Source organism: Rutidosis leptorrhynchoides, chromosome 4, assembly GCF_046630445.1.
Source record: "Rutidosis leptorrhynchoides isolate AG116_Rl617_1_P2 chromosome 4, CSIRO_AGI_Rlap_v1, whole genome shotgun sequence".
Classification (NCBI taxonomy): domain Eukaryota; kingdom Viridiplantae; phylum Streptophyta; class Magnoliopsida; order Asterales; family Asteraceae; genus Rutidosis; species Rutidosis leptorrhynchoides.
In genome coordinates, this window is record NC_092336.1 from 431,153,961 (window position 1) to 431,170,202 (window position 16,242).

Here is a 16,242-nt window from a genome sequence, read left to right on the forward strand (position 1 = left end):
CTTTAACCCATACCCCACAAGTAAATAAATCATATACATACATATATAATTATTCCACTCACCTTGAAATGCCCGCACAAGTCATGTATAACATGATCTCCATCCTCAAATCCGAGCAAGTAACCACCTATATCACACATAGGTACACACATAAATAGTCATTCTCTAAAAGAGAACCCGACACAAACATCCCTTGACCAAGGGATTACACCTTACTCGCTAAAACCCGCCCATTTAACACCTAATGGACACAAACCAACTACCACTTCGGGTAGTAATTTAAACCCACTCAACAAAGTACAATTTAGCCTAAATCATACTTGATACCGATTAGACCAACCTAGGTCTTAACACTAAATTACTACTTCGGTAGTAATCATTTCAAACGCCATGTACACCAAAAACATAACACGTGCAATATCGACCCATATTGCTTTTGACCACATTTGACTTTTGTTAAAATGTCATTTTAACCAAAAATCACTTCTCGCGATTACTTTCATTTAAAAAACGCCATTTAACACTTAACAAAAGTGTTTAACATCCATTTAATCCAAATTAGAGTCATCATCAATTTTGACCCAATTCAAAGTCGACCCATTTTGACATAAGTCCCAAAAATGCCAAAACTAACCAATAATCACTAACACAAGTGAAAATGGCCCTAATACACCAATTAAACTAAATCACAAGTGTTAAACACTTATCTTACCCAATTTGACACATAAACCCTAATTTTGACTCATTTCAAACGAGTATTTCAAACATACCCAAATGGGTTCCAATACTTCCATAATCACTAAACTAAGTGATTACATTAAAGATCAAAGTCTAATCATGGCCAAAACGTCAACCAACTCAAAACCCGCCAAGTATCAAAAATAACAAGTCACAATAAACCTACTTCGTCATCTAAACAGGTTTCACAACTAAACAAGCTCAAACCCTAAATGTACACAAGAATCTTAACAATTAGACTCGGAGTTAGAGCTTACCAACACTACCATAACATAGCCGTGAACGAGGTGAACAACAATAACTCTTGCACCTTAACCCGAAATCAACATCCTTCTTCTCCAATGGAGCTTTCCCTCTCTAAAACTCTCCCTCTCTCTCTAGGGTTTGGAGTGTAAGTGAGGATGGATGTGAAACATGATCCAAAATTGGATCTAAAACTGATATTAAAGCCCCAAATCCGTCCACAAGTGAAAAGACCAAAGTACCCCTTTTAATTTGAGTAAAATAGAGCTGATGGCCCATCAGGCCTCTTGGACGGCGTCCAAAAAGGTTGGACGGCGTCCAAAAAGGTTGGACGGGGTCCCAATGAACTGAGTCTGAAACTGAAACTTGTTTTGGCCATAACTTTCAAACCGTAACTCCGTTTTTGACGAATCAAATATCGTTGGAAACGTAATGAGATTTACTATCCAATGGTAAGAAACCATCATCTCCAAATTTATTTGGGATCCAAATATACGCTTACATGCCTCGTATTTTGAATGACGTTCGAAATAACGTGTAACTGAAAAACGGGTGTTACAGTTCTTAAAATTTTCTTCTTCTTCTTCTTCTTCTTTTCTTAATCACGACATCATTATCATCATAAGATAAAGCTTTTTAGCTTTTTGATCTTGTTATATCTTGTAGATTCAAACTTTGATTTGAATCCTTCAAGAACATGAAAGATTCAAGTTTTTTAGCTTTGAATCTTCATTACTTTGTTGGATCTAAGTTTTAAGGCTTAAGATCACTTTATTTTGTTAAAAGATCAAAACTTGTGTTTATGTGTAATGACCCAAAAATTTGCGACTAAATTTAAACTTAATCTTTAAAGGATTAATGATTTCGACACGATAAACAAAGTCTGTAAAACTGAATCTCAAAATTTTTAAACTATTCAAGTACCCTTCGATTTTCTCAACGATTCGCGAACAATTATATGTAAATAGATACATATATATACTATAACTTGAAAACGTAACAAAATTTTAATTGCATAATACCGTACATTAAACTTATTGGTTTATATATCTAATTAAATATATATGATTTCAAGTTATTTAGTAAACGATAGTAACATTCGATTATTGATTTGATTGATATTTAGATAAGTTAACTAAAACGTTTAAGATGAACCAGTAAAACACTAATTTGATAAAGTATTTTCAAATTGCTACAGTACCCAAAATGCTACAGTGTTTTCGAAAATCACTATTTGCTACAGTAAAATTTACTTTGCTACAGTGAATTGCTACAGTAAAAATTGACTTTGCTACAGTAACTTTGCTAAAGTAAAACACTATTTTAAAAATGTATTTTAACAAATAGTGAGACGATGATTTATAGAAGTAAATGACCAAAATACTCGAAAGTTTAAGATATACTTTGAGTGGTATAGTTTAGGAATAATTTAAGGCTATATTTTAACAAAGGTAAGAGTCACGAAATGTAAAATGCAAGTTTTCTCAGCGTACGAAAGGACATTCTAGAAACCGGAACCGGTACATAAGTCAAGTAACAACGTACGACTTATCGGAACAAAAGTTACAAGTTAACTATGTACGTAAATATAATATAATATATAAATAATTATATAAATTAAATATAATATATATTATATTTAAATATGTCGACAAACTAAAATACAAAACGATTGTGAGCTGGAAAAAGAGGCCATGCGATCGCATGGCCATTGTGCCTCAGACCCATGCGATCGCATGGGAAGGCTGGGCAGGCAACCTCTATAAATTCAGTCGAATTCTTCCATTTTTTTTACACATATATTACTCCGTATTTATATTATTATTATTATTATTATTATTATTATTATTATTATTATTATTATTATTATTATTATTATTATTATTATTATTATTAAGATTAATATTATTATTAATCTTATTATTATTAGTAGTAGTATTAATATTATACATAAAATACTACGACGAGGTCTTGAGCGTGTCACTTTCAAAACGAGTTTCCGAGCGAGCTAGAGCTAAGGAAAATATGGGTTATTACCAAGGAGGTTATGGGTAATGTTCGGGGGTATTTTTGTGAAGCAAACCTCGTGTTTATCATCTCCGATGCGTCTACGTGCTTTCCTACAATATTGTATATCAATATTTAACTGTGAGTTTCATAAGATCCCTTTTACTCTCTACATTTTTGGGCTGAGAATACATGCAAATGCTTTATTAACCGATATACAATATTTATATGCGTGAGTTTCATAAGATCCCTTTTACTCTCTACATTTTTGGGCTGAGAATACATGCAAATGCTTTATTAACCGATATACAATATTTATATGCGTGAGTTTCATTGATCCCTTTTTAATTGCTTTTGCAATCTATATTTTTGGGCTGAGAATACATGCACTTTATTTTAAACGCAATGGATACAAGTACATACTAAATTCTACACTGAGTTTGAACCGAAAATCCCTTAGCTTTGGTAACTAGTAACTGCCAGTTATAAGAACTGGTGGGCGCGAGTAGTGATATATGGATCCATAGGGCTTGATATCCCCGTCCGAGCTAGAGCACTAGCCTTTTAACGGACGTATGCTATTTGAGAAGCGTACACGTTGGTTTACGTGTATTATTAAGATGATTATACAAAGGGTACAAATTATATATACGTTAAGTTTAGTTACCAGGGTGCTCAATTTCGTAGAATATTTTGATAAACGTTTCGGATGAAACAACTGAAATCTTGTGATCCACCTTTTATGTAAAACCTATTGATAAACGTTTTAAATAAAACAACTGAACTTTTGTAATCCACATTGATATACGGATTATGTGTAATATTAAAACTATGAACTCACCAACCTTTGTGTTGACACTTGAAGCATGTTTATTCTCAGGATTCTAGAAGTCTTCCGCTGTTTGCTTATACGTGATACAAGATATGTGCTTGGAGTCATACATGCTATATACAAGAAACTTGCATTCACCAAACCATTACCATGTATCTTATTTTGACTGTATTGTCAACAGATGTATTATTGTAAACCATTTAAATGGTGATTGTCTATACGTAGAAATCATCAGATGTTAAAAACCTGGAATTTATATATTCATTTATGAAATACCTTTTCAAACGAATACAATGTTACAAAATGTATCACATAGAGGTCAAATACCTCGCAATGAAATCAATGAATGACGTGTTCGTCCATATGGATTTGGAGCGATCGTCACATTATGATCTTCATGTAACTTGTAGATCTAGCTTTTTGCTTTAAGGATCTTCATGAACATTAAAGATCCAAGCTTTCTAGCTTAGGGTTTTATTATTTTGTTTAGATCTAAGCTTTTTAAGTTTATGATCTCATTACTTTTACTAGATCTCAGCTTTCTAGCTTATGGTCTCATTAATCTTGTAAAGATCCAAGCTTTCTAGCTTAGGGTTTCTTAACACTTGAGATCTAAGTTATTATTGTAGATCTCACTTACTTGTAACCTTTATATGAGTTTATTGGTGATAAAAATCAAGTCTTCATCATCTCATATGATGAAGATGCATAAACTTGTGTCAAAAGGACAAAGATTGAAGCTTTATTGTGTTTATACAATAAAGAGACAACTTTGATGTTCAAAACTTATAGAAAGTTAGCTTTTACATTTAGTTGTGTGTTGATGGTTAAAACTTGGTCATAATGATGCTAAAACATCAAAGAGTTGCACACTTGAGACTTATACGCATCAAGGATGAGAACCGTGATGAGCATCAAACACCAAGAAACCCACTGGAGCACTTGTTTCTATTTTTCGGGGTCTTATCAGACACCTGGGACTTCTGGAAAGTTGATTTTTAGATATTTAGATTTGATTAGATGACTTTTCGTTTAAGACTCACCTGAATCCGATGTACGGTTTAGGATTTATAGCCTTCCGAAAATCACTACGCCTTCGTAACGACGTGCTGAAATTTCTGACCTACTCGCGCTTGAACCATCGCCACGGTCAAACGACATCGAGTTAGGATCTGAAAATTTGAAAGAGGTAAGAGGACTCACAAACGGAGCCTTGGCCACTGGTCGCGCGTCATTTCAGTTTGTATAGAGGTCGTAGCAGCTGTCCGAAGTCAGCCCTTTGTTTTGATCTCTATTCTTATTGAAAACTTACTTTATCTTTTACGTAAGATGATGATAATGATGATACTTAAGACTTAACTTATTTAATTTTAAACTTTTGGGGACAATTTACTGACTTAGTAACCATTGACTTAGGTTGAGGACCTTTTTGGATCGACCAACTTACTTGTTTGGACCGACTTACTACTTGCTTACATTTTCGTATTGATTTTACCGCACATTCACTGTGAGTTATAGCTCCCTTTCTACTTTACTATTTTTGGGACTGAGAATACATGCGCTTTTTATGTTTTACTTACTAGACACGAGTACTTAAACTTTATATATGTGTGGGTGACATAACGGCACAAAGATTCCCCTTAGCTCGGTAACGTTTAACTATTGGTTTATGAACCGGTAGACGCGAATCTTAGATATGGATTCATAGGGTTTGACATCCCCACTCGGGCTAGTCGCGCTAGCAGTCAACGGGTGTTTAATACTTCGTACACATACACACTCGCCAAGTGTACTTTTAGGGGGTGATATATTACTTTGTTAAGTTAGTTACCGGGTGCCCACGGATAAGCATATACTTTATCATACGGATTTGAGATACTATTTTGAATACGAAATCTCGTGGTCTACATTACATTTTTGTTTACAATCAAACTATAGCTCACAAACATTCGTGTTGACTTTTTAAAGCATGTATTTCTCAGGTGCTTAGACGTTGTTGCTTCCACTGTTAGACTTGCTGTTATAGTCTTGGTGTTATAGATTTGCTGTTACAGACTCGCTGTGTTAGACTTCCGCTGCATTGTTTAGAGATGTCTCAATCATGGAACTTTTACTTTGTATTCACAACTTATGTTACATTTGAACAAAGGTTTTGTAATGACCTTTGTGTCACGTACTTATGTTAATGCTTTCTATTCGTAGAAGCACGTTATCCTTGTAAAACATTTGACGTTGGTAAAGACGTCATCTTTTGTAAAACATTTGACGCTGGTAAAAATGTTACCTTTTCATGAATGCAAAACTTGTTTTAAAACAGCATATAGTGTTGTAACCGTGTAATGGACCTGTTGTTGATGATCCGTACACATTGATTTTGTACGGGGCGTCACAGGTTATGCTACTGTTGTCCTGCCATGTTTCACCAGATTCGATAGTATATGATGTACTATGTTGTTTGTGATAATTATGTGCACATGGGTATTGTCGTTTATGATTTGTGTAGCTCGGCCACCGGCTATGATTTGTGTAGCTGGGAAAGAGGTCAACTATGATCTGTGTAGTTGGGGTCAAGTGTTACTACTCGTTTAGTATAGTTTGAATGACACATCCCCTGCGTCCTGATTACTATGCGAGGGAGCTAGTAACAGGAACTATCGGTAAACTCTAGCCCGATCAGCTAGTAGGTGTAGGCCCGTATAAGCCGCCAGTCCTTTTGTTACCGCATTGGGTGTTTAATTGTTGTGTCATGCAATTGTACTTAGTTTGATGTTAGATGCCTATAGCTGTTAGGATGCTTCCATTCACTTAGCCTTATGCTAACCCCACATCTCCTCCCTTGCAAGTTAGGCTATGTAAAGCTGGGTTTTTGGGAGAAGTTGATTTGATAGATATGTTTGACATAGCTAACTCTAATGACTGTATTATGTACTACTTTTATATACTAAAGTTTTTGTAATACGTAACACCTGGTTTACTGTAATAACTTATGTTTGGGTTGATTACTTAATTATGTTTTGTAATATAATATATGTTTCCGCTGTGATATAAAAAATGGTTGGTGTTACATAAGGTTTTGTTTTGTGGTGGCTGTTGAAGGTAAGCGGTAGCCGGCGTTCAAATTTCATGCGGATATGATGGTCTTTGGTGTTTTTCCACCAACTCGAATACTCGATGTGTTCGACGAAATTGATTTGGTATTGTCGGTACTTAGGGTTCTTTTGGATGTAGCATTGGTCTTTATTACGAGAGCTTTGTTAACTTTGTTATCACCTTGTTGGTGGTTAGGTTTGATTTGATTATTTTGTTGTTTAACATATGTTGTGATTGTTGATTAGGGTTGGATTCTTTTTTTTTCTGTCGTATCCATTTGTATCATGCTGATTTTTTAATCCGTTTTTATATTATTTATTATTTATATTTGCCAAAATAAATAATCAAAGATGAACGAGCCTTAAACGATACAAAGACCTACTAAAAAAATGCACAAAACATAGTTGAGTGGTTACCGCTCTTATAGGTGTCCGTGAGATCTCGAGTTCGAATCTCGCTTGGAGATTTTATAATGCAATTTTGCTTTGCAATTGGTTATGAAAACCTGCGGAGGCATCTGTCTTAACTTGTCATATGGCAGTTATTTAGGGGGTATCTTATGGCAGTTGTTCACTAAGAGAGCACCTAAAACAACATCGCAACCCGAGAAACCCAACCTAAAACCAAGGCTACTGCTACAAACCAACTAAGGCTACTACCACGACAAACACATCAAACGGAATAAACAAACGCACCAAGAAAAGGCCTATTTAACATTTTGTAAACTTAGTGCTTTTCAGAAAGTCGACTCACACATCACTGATTTATTTATTTATTTATTTGATAAAACTCATCACCTTGACGGTCTATATGTCAAAACATGTATACTATCCACCACAATAATCAAGGTACTTAATTGGGTACAAATTGTACAGGTTAAGTTGAGCATGATGAAGAATAAAGAATTAAAGATTGATTAAAGTACAAAAAGTTTCTATATAAGTAAGCACAGTTCATAACATCTGTTCACATAAACACACAACTACGCTTTAACAAATATAAGACATGCATCTGCAAAATATCAACAAAAGTTTGTAGCATATACATCAGTGTTTGTAACATAACATGTCCCTGTCGAGTCACTGTTACATGTACCTACGTAAGATCGACAAAATTTGATATCGTGTAACATGTTCTTGTATCTATGCTAACCGACCATGTACTGCACTGTTGTATGCTAACTATTTTAAAATTCTGATTGCTAAACTATCCAAAAAGCTACGAAGAAACTGAAGTGTGCCCCAGAACGAAAGACTAGGATCACCAATATCGTAACATCTGTCAGGTTGAACGGGCAAGATCTTCTTTCTTTAACGGCGTTTTTGGAGAAGTTGACAAATTGGGAAATGGATCAATAAAAAACGGGTCAGGCATGGTCAGATTAGGAGCTGGAACACGTTCTTCTAATCCGCTTGAAATTTGCTCGGAGAAACAAAGGTGGGACCGCTGGTTATAAATGGGTTCGCTTGGGTTCACTGGTGGTACTAGTGTAGATGAGTTGAATGACTCAAGAACGGAAGGTTTTGGTGTGGTTTGGATGCTAGAATTTGATGCAAACAATGATCGGTTTGCCATAAGATGAGGGGCTGGGGCCCGTACCCCCGATTTACATGGACTTGACCTAGAGAAAGTAGTGTTGGGCCCGCTGGTTGAACATGGGTTCACTGGTCGTGCATATGCAGATGCAGAGATGTCGGGAATTTGTAATGTGCCCGTTTCTGTAATCAAAAGAAACAGACAAAAAAAACATAATCATAATGTAATTTAAAGAACCAGTTTGTGAATCGTGATGACAGAATTATTGTCTATATGAGTACAGGTGGTAATTTTTGCCCATCCAGTTATGAATTGATAGTTTATGTTAAAGGGTCAAATGGGTAAGATCAAACGGGTCAAACAAGGCGGTAACTAGCTGAGTGTACTTTGAATAGTTAAATCTTTATATTCAAAAAGTTACTCCTTAAAAATATTTGCAATCACATTGGATGCGCAAAATATTTAGGTAGAACTTTTTACAAAGAGAATTGCAGGTCAGTTATTTTACCATAAACATAAGTACATGTAACATGATGAGTACACCAAAAGTAGATTAGTAGGTTAAGTACCTTTATTTTTTTCCTTCAAAAGACGTGTATTGGGAGGATCATCGCAATAACGTGCCAAAAGCTCGGCCAATATGTTATTAGCACAAACAAGCTTGTAATAATCTTCAACAATCTTCATTTCGTTCATTGAACTCGTCTCAAATTCCTCGATCATTGCATCATACGTCTTCCGTATCTCTAATATCTCTTTTTCACATTCAGTAAGGAGATGGGATTTCTACATATAAACAACATCCATTATCATGATGCAATTCAAATTAATTTCATTATTAACTAATTAAAAGAAATAAAAAAAAATGTCATTTTGAAGAAAAAACCTTTTCTTGATGCAACTTGGTGATGTCATCTTGTTCCTTTCGAATTCTTTCTAATTCGGTTCCCAGAGGTTTTGGACTAGAAGTACAAACATGTTGATTGTTCTAGCATAACATAAAAAAATGTTTTTTAATTACTGTAAAAGGTAGAAGGTTTTTTCTGTTTGGACTACCCGGGAGGGCGAGTAATCCGACCCCATATGTACGCAGCCCGAAAGGATTACTCCCTGGCCGTTTCCAACCCATCCCTGGCCACCACTAAATATTCGCCCTATACGGGTATCGAACCTGAGACCTCTTGCAAGGAACTCAGGCCCCAACCACTGGGATATCTAGTGATGGTTTTTAGTAAAATCTGAAATTTAGTTACGAAACAAGAAAATGTGTATCCTGTAAACACAATAATACATTGAGCGTGTAAAAACCATCTTCATCAAGCCAGTAAACGCAATGATATGAGATATGCAGAAGTAATATTGTTAAGAAAAAATTACAGTAAATATAGAAAATGGCTAAGTAACTAACTAACTAACCACTATTAACTAACAAAACAGTACTAAACTTACACAATTAGTCACTTAACTAATAAAGAATGACTATTCAGTCCATAATCTTAAATAATGTTGTCAAGTACCTGGCTAGGGGTAGGTAACCTTTTAGATGATCGATGACCGCCAATACGTTGTGCACGCCACCCTGTATTAACATTGTTAACACCAGAAAACAACAACAAAAATGATCATATTGCTTGAAAAGAGTAAATACCTTCATTTAAAATTCTCCTTTCTATATTATAAAAATAAAAAAGTAGTCTAACCTGAAAGTTTTCTTTGCTTAGTTTTATTACACACTTTTCTTTCAGATGATCGATGACCGCCAATATGTTGTGCACACCACCCTGTATGAACATCGACGTAATATAACCAGAAATAACAAAAATGAACATATTACTTAAATAAAGTAGATAACTTCATTTAAAATTTCCCTCTTTTGATATCATATAAAAGTAGTCTAACCTGGAAATTTTCTTTTCTTGTTTTCATCACACACTTTTCTTTTGCTTCTTGGTTTTCTTTTAATCATAACGGAAAATATTTCATCATCTTCGTACCAGAAACCAGAGTTTTTGGTCGAATTTTGAACCCTTCGAGATAATCTGTTACTCGAATTTTTCTGTTTTTGATGATTATCTGTCATCAAATTAGTCCAAAAAGTCATAGGTTCATCATTTATCAACTCGTCTTCAATCGAACTACTTTTGTTTTCCATTTCACCCAACAACAAAATACTTCTACAATAACTTCCATCTTTAAGTTCTGCTTTAGATATATGTGAACAGCTTGTGGGACCTCCACTTTTCTTTCGCAACAACGATGACAGCTCACCAACCAAGTTATTTATGAATAATGACGACGCTTCAGAATCTTCAGTTTCGCTTTCCAGCTTACCAAATAAGTAAGACACGCGCCAAGCTAAAAGTTGTTGAAACACTGTCGAATTAACGTTATAGTCATTGACATCAAGAATTGTTCCTTCTTTCGAAATAATTAACGCCTTTTCTTCTAAAGTGAATGCTGAATATAACCGGAAGACTCTCACGGGCCCACACTCGTAAGTGATCTTCTGCAAGGCTCGTATGTCGTTCAGCGGGTTCCAATTACTGTTGAAAAGAATCACAACGTCTACATTCGAAAGACAAATGCTTGAATGACACGAGTGATAATCGAGTAGGCATATGAACTTTGTACTCTGTAGATTGTTGAAGTCTTCCAACGCTTGTTTTTTCTTTTTACGTATAGAATTGCATGTAATCTTTTCTGGTATTCTTACATAGAAATCTTGACCGAATCTACGATCGACGAGATCATCCAAAATATCTCCAATCGATATCTTTTCAGAATTAGCCACTGGCTGCATGAAATAAAAGACACTCATTTTACTACACTATTTAGTTAAAAAGAAGATTTATGTTATGTTAGATCTGTAACGGGTCAAAATGAGTCAAATGAGTTGAACGAGTCGAGTTTTTTTAACTAATCAAGAAAATATAACACATCATTAACTTAGAAGATTTCATTTAAAATAGTATAAAAGTTCATATATTTAGGTTATACTTGATAACCTTCGAAATAATTTAATTTCAGATAATTATTATTTGTGATTATACTTAACAAACTAACTCTTACAAAAAAAGAAACAGCATACTTGACAAAAAGTGATGTTAAGTTAAACCTTCCTATACGAACCCAATTTGACCCAAACCCAAACCGCCCATTTGTAACTTCTGCGTCACAAATATATTGAAAAAACGAAATAGTCTCAATATGCAGACTAATTATAAGAATTTTGTTACCTGATAAAGAATAAGTACTTTTAATTCACGCCGTTCAATCTCTAACAAAAACTTGTCAAGAAGCTGCAGTTTGCCACTAACATTAATTTCAGCACCCAATGTATCAACGGCAGCATCTTTTTTGGACGAATTACGCAAAGTAGGGTCCACCAGATACGGGTGGTCACAACACTGTAAATAATAACCATTATAATCAGTAAACACTTACAACTATATATTGATCATTGATCATAGTAATTACAAGCTAGCCGAAAGCGACCTTTTGGGTTTGGGTCAGAATCGCATGGAGTGGAGAGCTGTCCCATAAACAGGACGAAAGTACCTCCATATTTGAATCTAACAATGAACAATATTGTTTGATTTGCATTTGAGAAAGATGAACCGGGACCCAATACTCTTTGAACTCGCGAGTGTAGTTGTACTCAAACGCAATAAAAGGTGACAACTTTTCTTTCAATTTGCGAGTAGTATTATCACTAGTTTCCATATTGACGTCTGTATCTATCTCTTCGAACTTAGGATCAAGCAACGAAAGAATACTTTCGTAGTCCTGAAACCATCATTGGGCTAAGGTCACACGGAAAGTCAACATATCGTGATAATAAATAAACAAGGCGAGTAAAGAAACATACCGCTATTTCACTGGTTAGTGTTAGTAGCTTCATATCAGCCTCGAGCATTTTAAGTTTCTTATAATGTGTTGAGATTTTGGGGCTCTGGCACCGATCAATAACTATTAATCCCCATTTAATTTGATTAACCATTTCCAGATCCTGCAACATAAATATCATTTTTGAGTAATGGGTCAAACTTGTACTTCTTTGGTGCAGTTGAAATGGGTCGGGTTGACCCAAAAGACTTTCAGTTTCGGGTAGGTAACTACTTATCTCAAATATGATTACAAAAACTATACTTTATGTTGTAGTAGTTTCATATGATTATTACTACAATACACTACAAATACAATATAATATAACGTACCTCAGCAATATCTTCTCGAGAAGATGAAAGCACTTGAAACTTTACAGACCCATTTTCACTGTAAAATTCGTTTGCTCTAATGTGGGCCCGGGCATCGTTGCTCCCTTTGTATGTTACGAAAGTAGTGAGCTTATTCCATTTTTGAAATTCGTCCTCCCAAGGGGATAAAGCATTATTAGCAGCTATGATTAGAATAGGTTTTTTAACGTTATCCAGTAACGATAATATGAAAAATACCACCTTACGTAGCCGGTCCTGCAACATCCAGTCAGTAAAGTAATCAGTTTTGACTTACTGATGTGAAAGAAAAAGAAGAATATAGTATAAACTAGAGGTAGCAATTTTGACCCGTTATGTAGCAACTAAGTTGATTTGGGTTATTTTAATCTCATACTTATTTATATGAAAGAAAAAGAAGAATATAGTATAAACTAGAGGTGGCAATTTTGGCCCGTTACGTAGTAACTGAGTTGATCTAGGTTATTTTAATCTCATACGGATCAGATAAAAAAAACTCGTGAAGGAATGGGTCAAATGAACTGTAGTTGCCCAAATCCAAGTTTTAATTTATAAAACCTCCTTTTTTTTTCTTTCTGTTAACATTTATTGAAAACATTTATTATGTATTAAAACTTGTGGATTTTTACCAGATGAACTAAAACGAGCCTGTTTCAAGCGAAACCTATTTTGAGCCATTACGTGACCCGCCCATCATACCACCTCTGATAAAAAGAAATATATATTAGAAAATTACCTGACAATCAAAGAAAATAGCATTGTGACCTCGGTGCCAATAATCACGAAGTTTATTAACATACGGAAGTATATGATTACGAGTTTCACTTGAAACCTCGAATGGTAACTCAGATAAGTCACAAGTGCCTGTAAACATGCATAACTAACTTGTATCAGTAAATGCATACTTAATACAATAACACTATACTCATCATCTGTAAATAATCATCATGATATCTTGTAAAATTGTGATACAATAAAACAGAATGCTCACAAGATTCGGTCTTCTTTTTTATACATGAGCCGCAAAGCCATCCTCGTTGAGGGCATAACCTACAAATTCGTAGATTTATTCAGTTACAAATATGTAGAAAAAGAATGAAAATATGAAGAATATAAAGTAATATTTTTGTTACTCACAAAAGATCTTCACCAATCCTGCAGATTGCACATAAACGTCTCAACCCGTAATCAATCTCAACAGGTTCACCCTTTTCAAGCAGAGTCTCACAAGCCACATCATCCTACGCGTTAAGAATATCATAACAAAAATGGTCACAAATTTAACCAACTGAATTTTACAAATTGAACTACTGGCTAATTTGACTATAAACATGTGCCTGTATTGTGAATCTTTTAATCATGTTTGTTAAGGTCACATAATTAACCTTTTACTTATAAAATGAGAGGATTCGTATCATTCATTCTAACACGTAATGCCTTAAAAATAAACGGGTCAAAAGTCACCCAACGTCTTTTTGGGTGAATAAAACATCCATCCAGTATTCTTTTATCAAAAAAAAAAAAAAAAAAAAAGATTCTATTTGACAAACTAGTTATTTTATTTGTTCAAATATGTTGGACAAAATGTGTTTCAGGTAAAATGACCTGTTTTGGCAGGTACATTAAAACTACCCGTTTGACTCTAATTGGTTTACCTGACCCACCCATTTTGCAACCATTTATAACATGGAACAAACCATGATAGATAAACAAACCCAAAACTCACAAAATAGTGATACTACTATTTATAGTAATCACTGATCAAAACAAATGATCTTAATTTTAATTTAATATTAAGATAAATACATAGATTTCCCTTCCAATCCGCTCAAATATAGGCGAAAATTGTTAACAAAAAACTCATATACTTTCCATCATAATTCTTTCCACTTGACATAAAAACTCGAGAATGACTATTATTTTTAACTCCGTCGGTTTCATATCCTTTTCGCTCATAAAAAAGGCTCGAGCAATGCTATATAAAATACCGTTGAAGAGATACGGAAAGGCTCGTTCACAGATTCTTGATTACCACCACAAATTCCTTCCGAATCTAACACGACCCTTAAAAAAAAAAAAACTTTAATAATTCAGAGACATATACTAAATATATCTTATACATAAAAACATGAAATTGATCAAACTCTTGAAAAAATGAAACTAACAACTGTCAATATTGCAAAAAAATACCTTGTGTTATTATGTATAGAACACGAACCAGACTCTCGTTCGATTAACCCGACAACTTGTTTTAGCTTCAACTTTCTTCCAACTTTTTTGATCGATTTTTTGTTCACATGTTCATTTAATCTTTTTCGTTTTATAATTTTGTTCCCAAAAATCTCGTTTATATCAACATTATTATATTGTTTTCTGTTCTTCCTCTTCTTGTTCTTCTTCATATGTAACCTTGAATTCACTAACGCCTTAAGCTTTTCTCGTTTCTCCGACATCGACATTCTTGAAAACATTTCTTCTCTACATGTTTTCAACTTAAACATCATCAGTTTCAATAATTATCAATTTTTAGGGAATAAAAAAAAAAACAATAAAAAATAAATAAATCAGTACAGACATGGGAGCATCATGCTCATAGTCAGCAGCCATGTCATTAAATCATACCCTTAAAAACCCGACAAATACATACATACATATACTTCCAAACATATATAATACATATACATATATATTATATTAATACATACTACATATAGAATAACAATAAAAATTGTATGTACAAAGTAACAAAATATAAATTGAAAGAAGGAATTAGTTGAAAACACTAAAAGCCCTAAATTAACATATACACATCGTAAATACGAATACATACATGTATATACACTGGTATATGTGATAATTTAGAGCTGCAAAAACCCTTTTAAAGGTAAAAATGAAATTACATTTCACCATTTCTCCTCCAACATTATTACTCTTTTTTTTTTTTTTTTAATCACTCTTTGTTGATTTCATATCAAACAACTCGAAGATATAAAATGAAATGAAATACATTTGATTTTGCAAGAACACTATTATTACTTACCCTGCTCTTACAAAGGGTTTATATTGTATTCTTGAAGTGTATACATATATATACACACACATATACTCTATATAATAAGCTTTATAGATACTAGGTGTAAAATTGTGGTGTGGTCCCTGTAACGAAAAATGAGGGTTTCTGTTTTTGGATAATGTTACAGCCATTATCGCGCAGACACACTGGGCAAACAGAAACCGGGTATAGGAATGTTTGTACCGGGGTTTATTTTGTCCTTTTGTGAACGGAAACTAAATTTGATTTTATATATAAATTTAAATTGGTACTCCGTGTTTAATATATAAAATAAACTCTGATTAAATATATTATTTTTTGTTTATTACTTTTTTCTAGTTTTTTATATCAACACTGTTTGAGGATTAAATGAGTTTTAAAAATAACTAGTGTTCGAACCCTCGCTTCGCGCCGGGGTTCGGTTTTCAATGTATTATATTGCGTTTAGTTTGTAAAATTATTTCGTGGTTAAAGATGATATCGTTGAAGCGCAATTCGATTCGAACTAA

The 16,242-nt window shown here is 33.9% G+C and overlaps 1 protein-coding gene across 1 annotated transcript; it reads right to left on the minus strand.

Annotated features, from left to right (window-relative positions):
* Window positions 1-7,923: 7,923 nt before the first annotated feature.
* LOC139842095 (uncharacterized) lies at window positions 7,924-15,288 on the minus strand. Its single transcript, XM_071832270.1, has 16 exons — window positions 15,257-15,288; window positions 14,872-15,159; window positions 14,670-14,745; window positions 13,819-13,922; window positions 13,673-13,731; window positions 13,418-13,545; window positions 12,664-12,918; window positions 12,315-12,455; window positions 11,942-12,232; window positions 11,683-11,853; window positions 10,346-11,240; window positions 10,147-10,227; window positions 9,964-10,025; window positions 9,333-9,434; window positions 9,016-9,232; window positions 7,924-8,628 (listed from the first exon to the last, which is right to left on the minus strand). The coding sequence occupies exons 1-16, from the start codon at window positions 15,286-15,288 to the stop codon at window positions 8,192-8,194; spliced, it is 3,339 nt and encodes a 1,112-aa protein (XP_071688371.1). The 3' UTR covers window positions 7,924-8,191.
* Between the last annotated feature and the right edge of the window lie 954 nt (window positions 15,289-16,242).

What these genes read in the sequence shown, in the direction of transcription:
- LOC139842095 (XM_071832270.1), bottom strand. Translation starts at nt 15,288, where the DNA reads ATGGCTGCTGACTATGAGCATGATGCTCCCAT. An exon ending in CTATTTTCTTTGATTGTCAG is followed by an intron (nt 12,919 to 13,417) that starts GTAATTTTCTAA and finishes TGGATGTTGCAG; the next exon opens with GACCGGCTACGTAAGGTGGT. An exon ending in TTCTGACCCAAACCCAAAAG is followed by an intron (nt 11,854 to 11,941) that starts GTCGCTTTCGGC and finishes TATTATTTACAG; the next exon opens with TGTTGTGACCACCCGTATCT.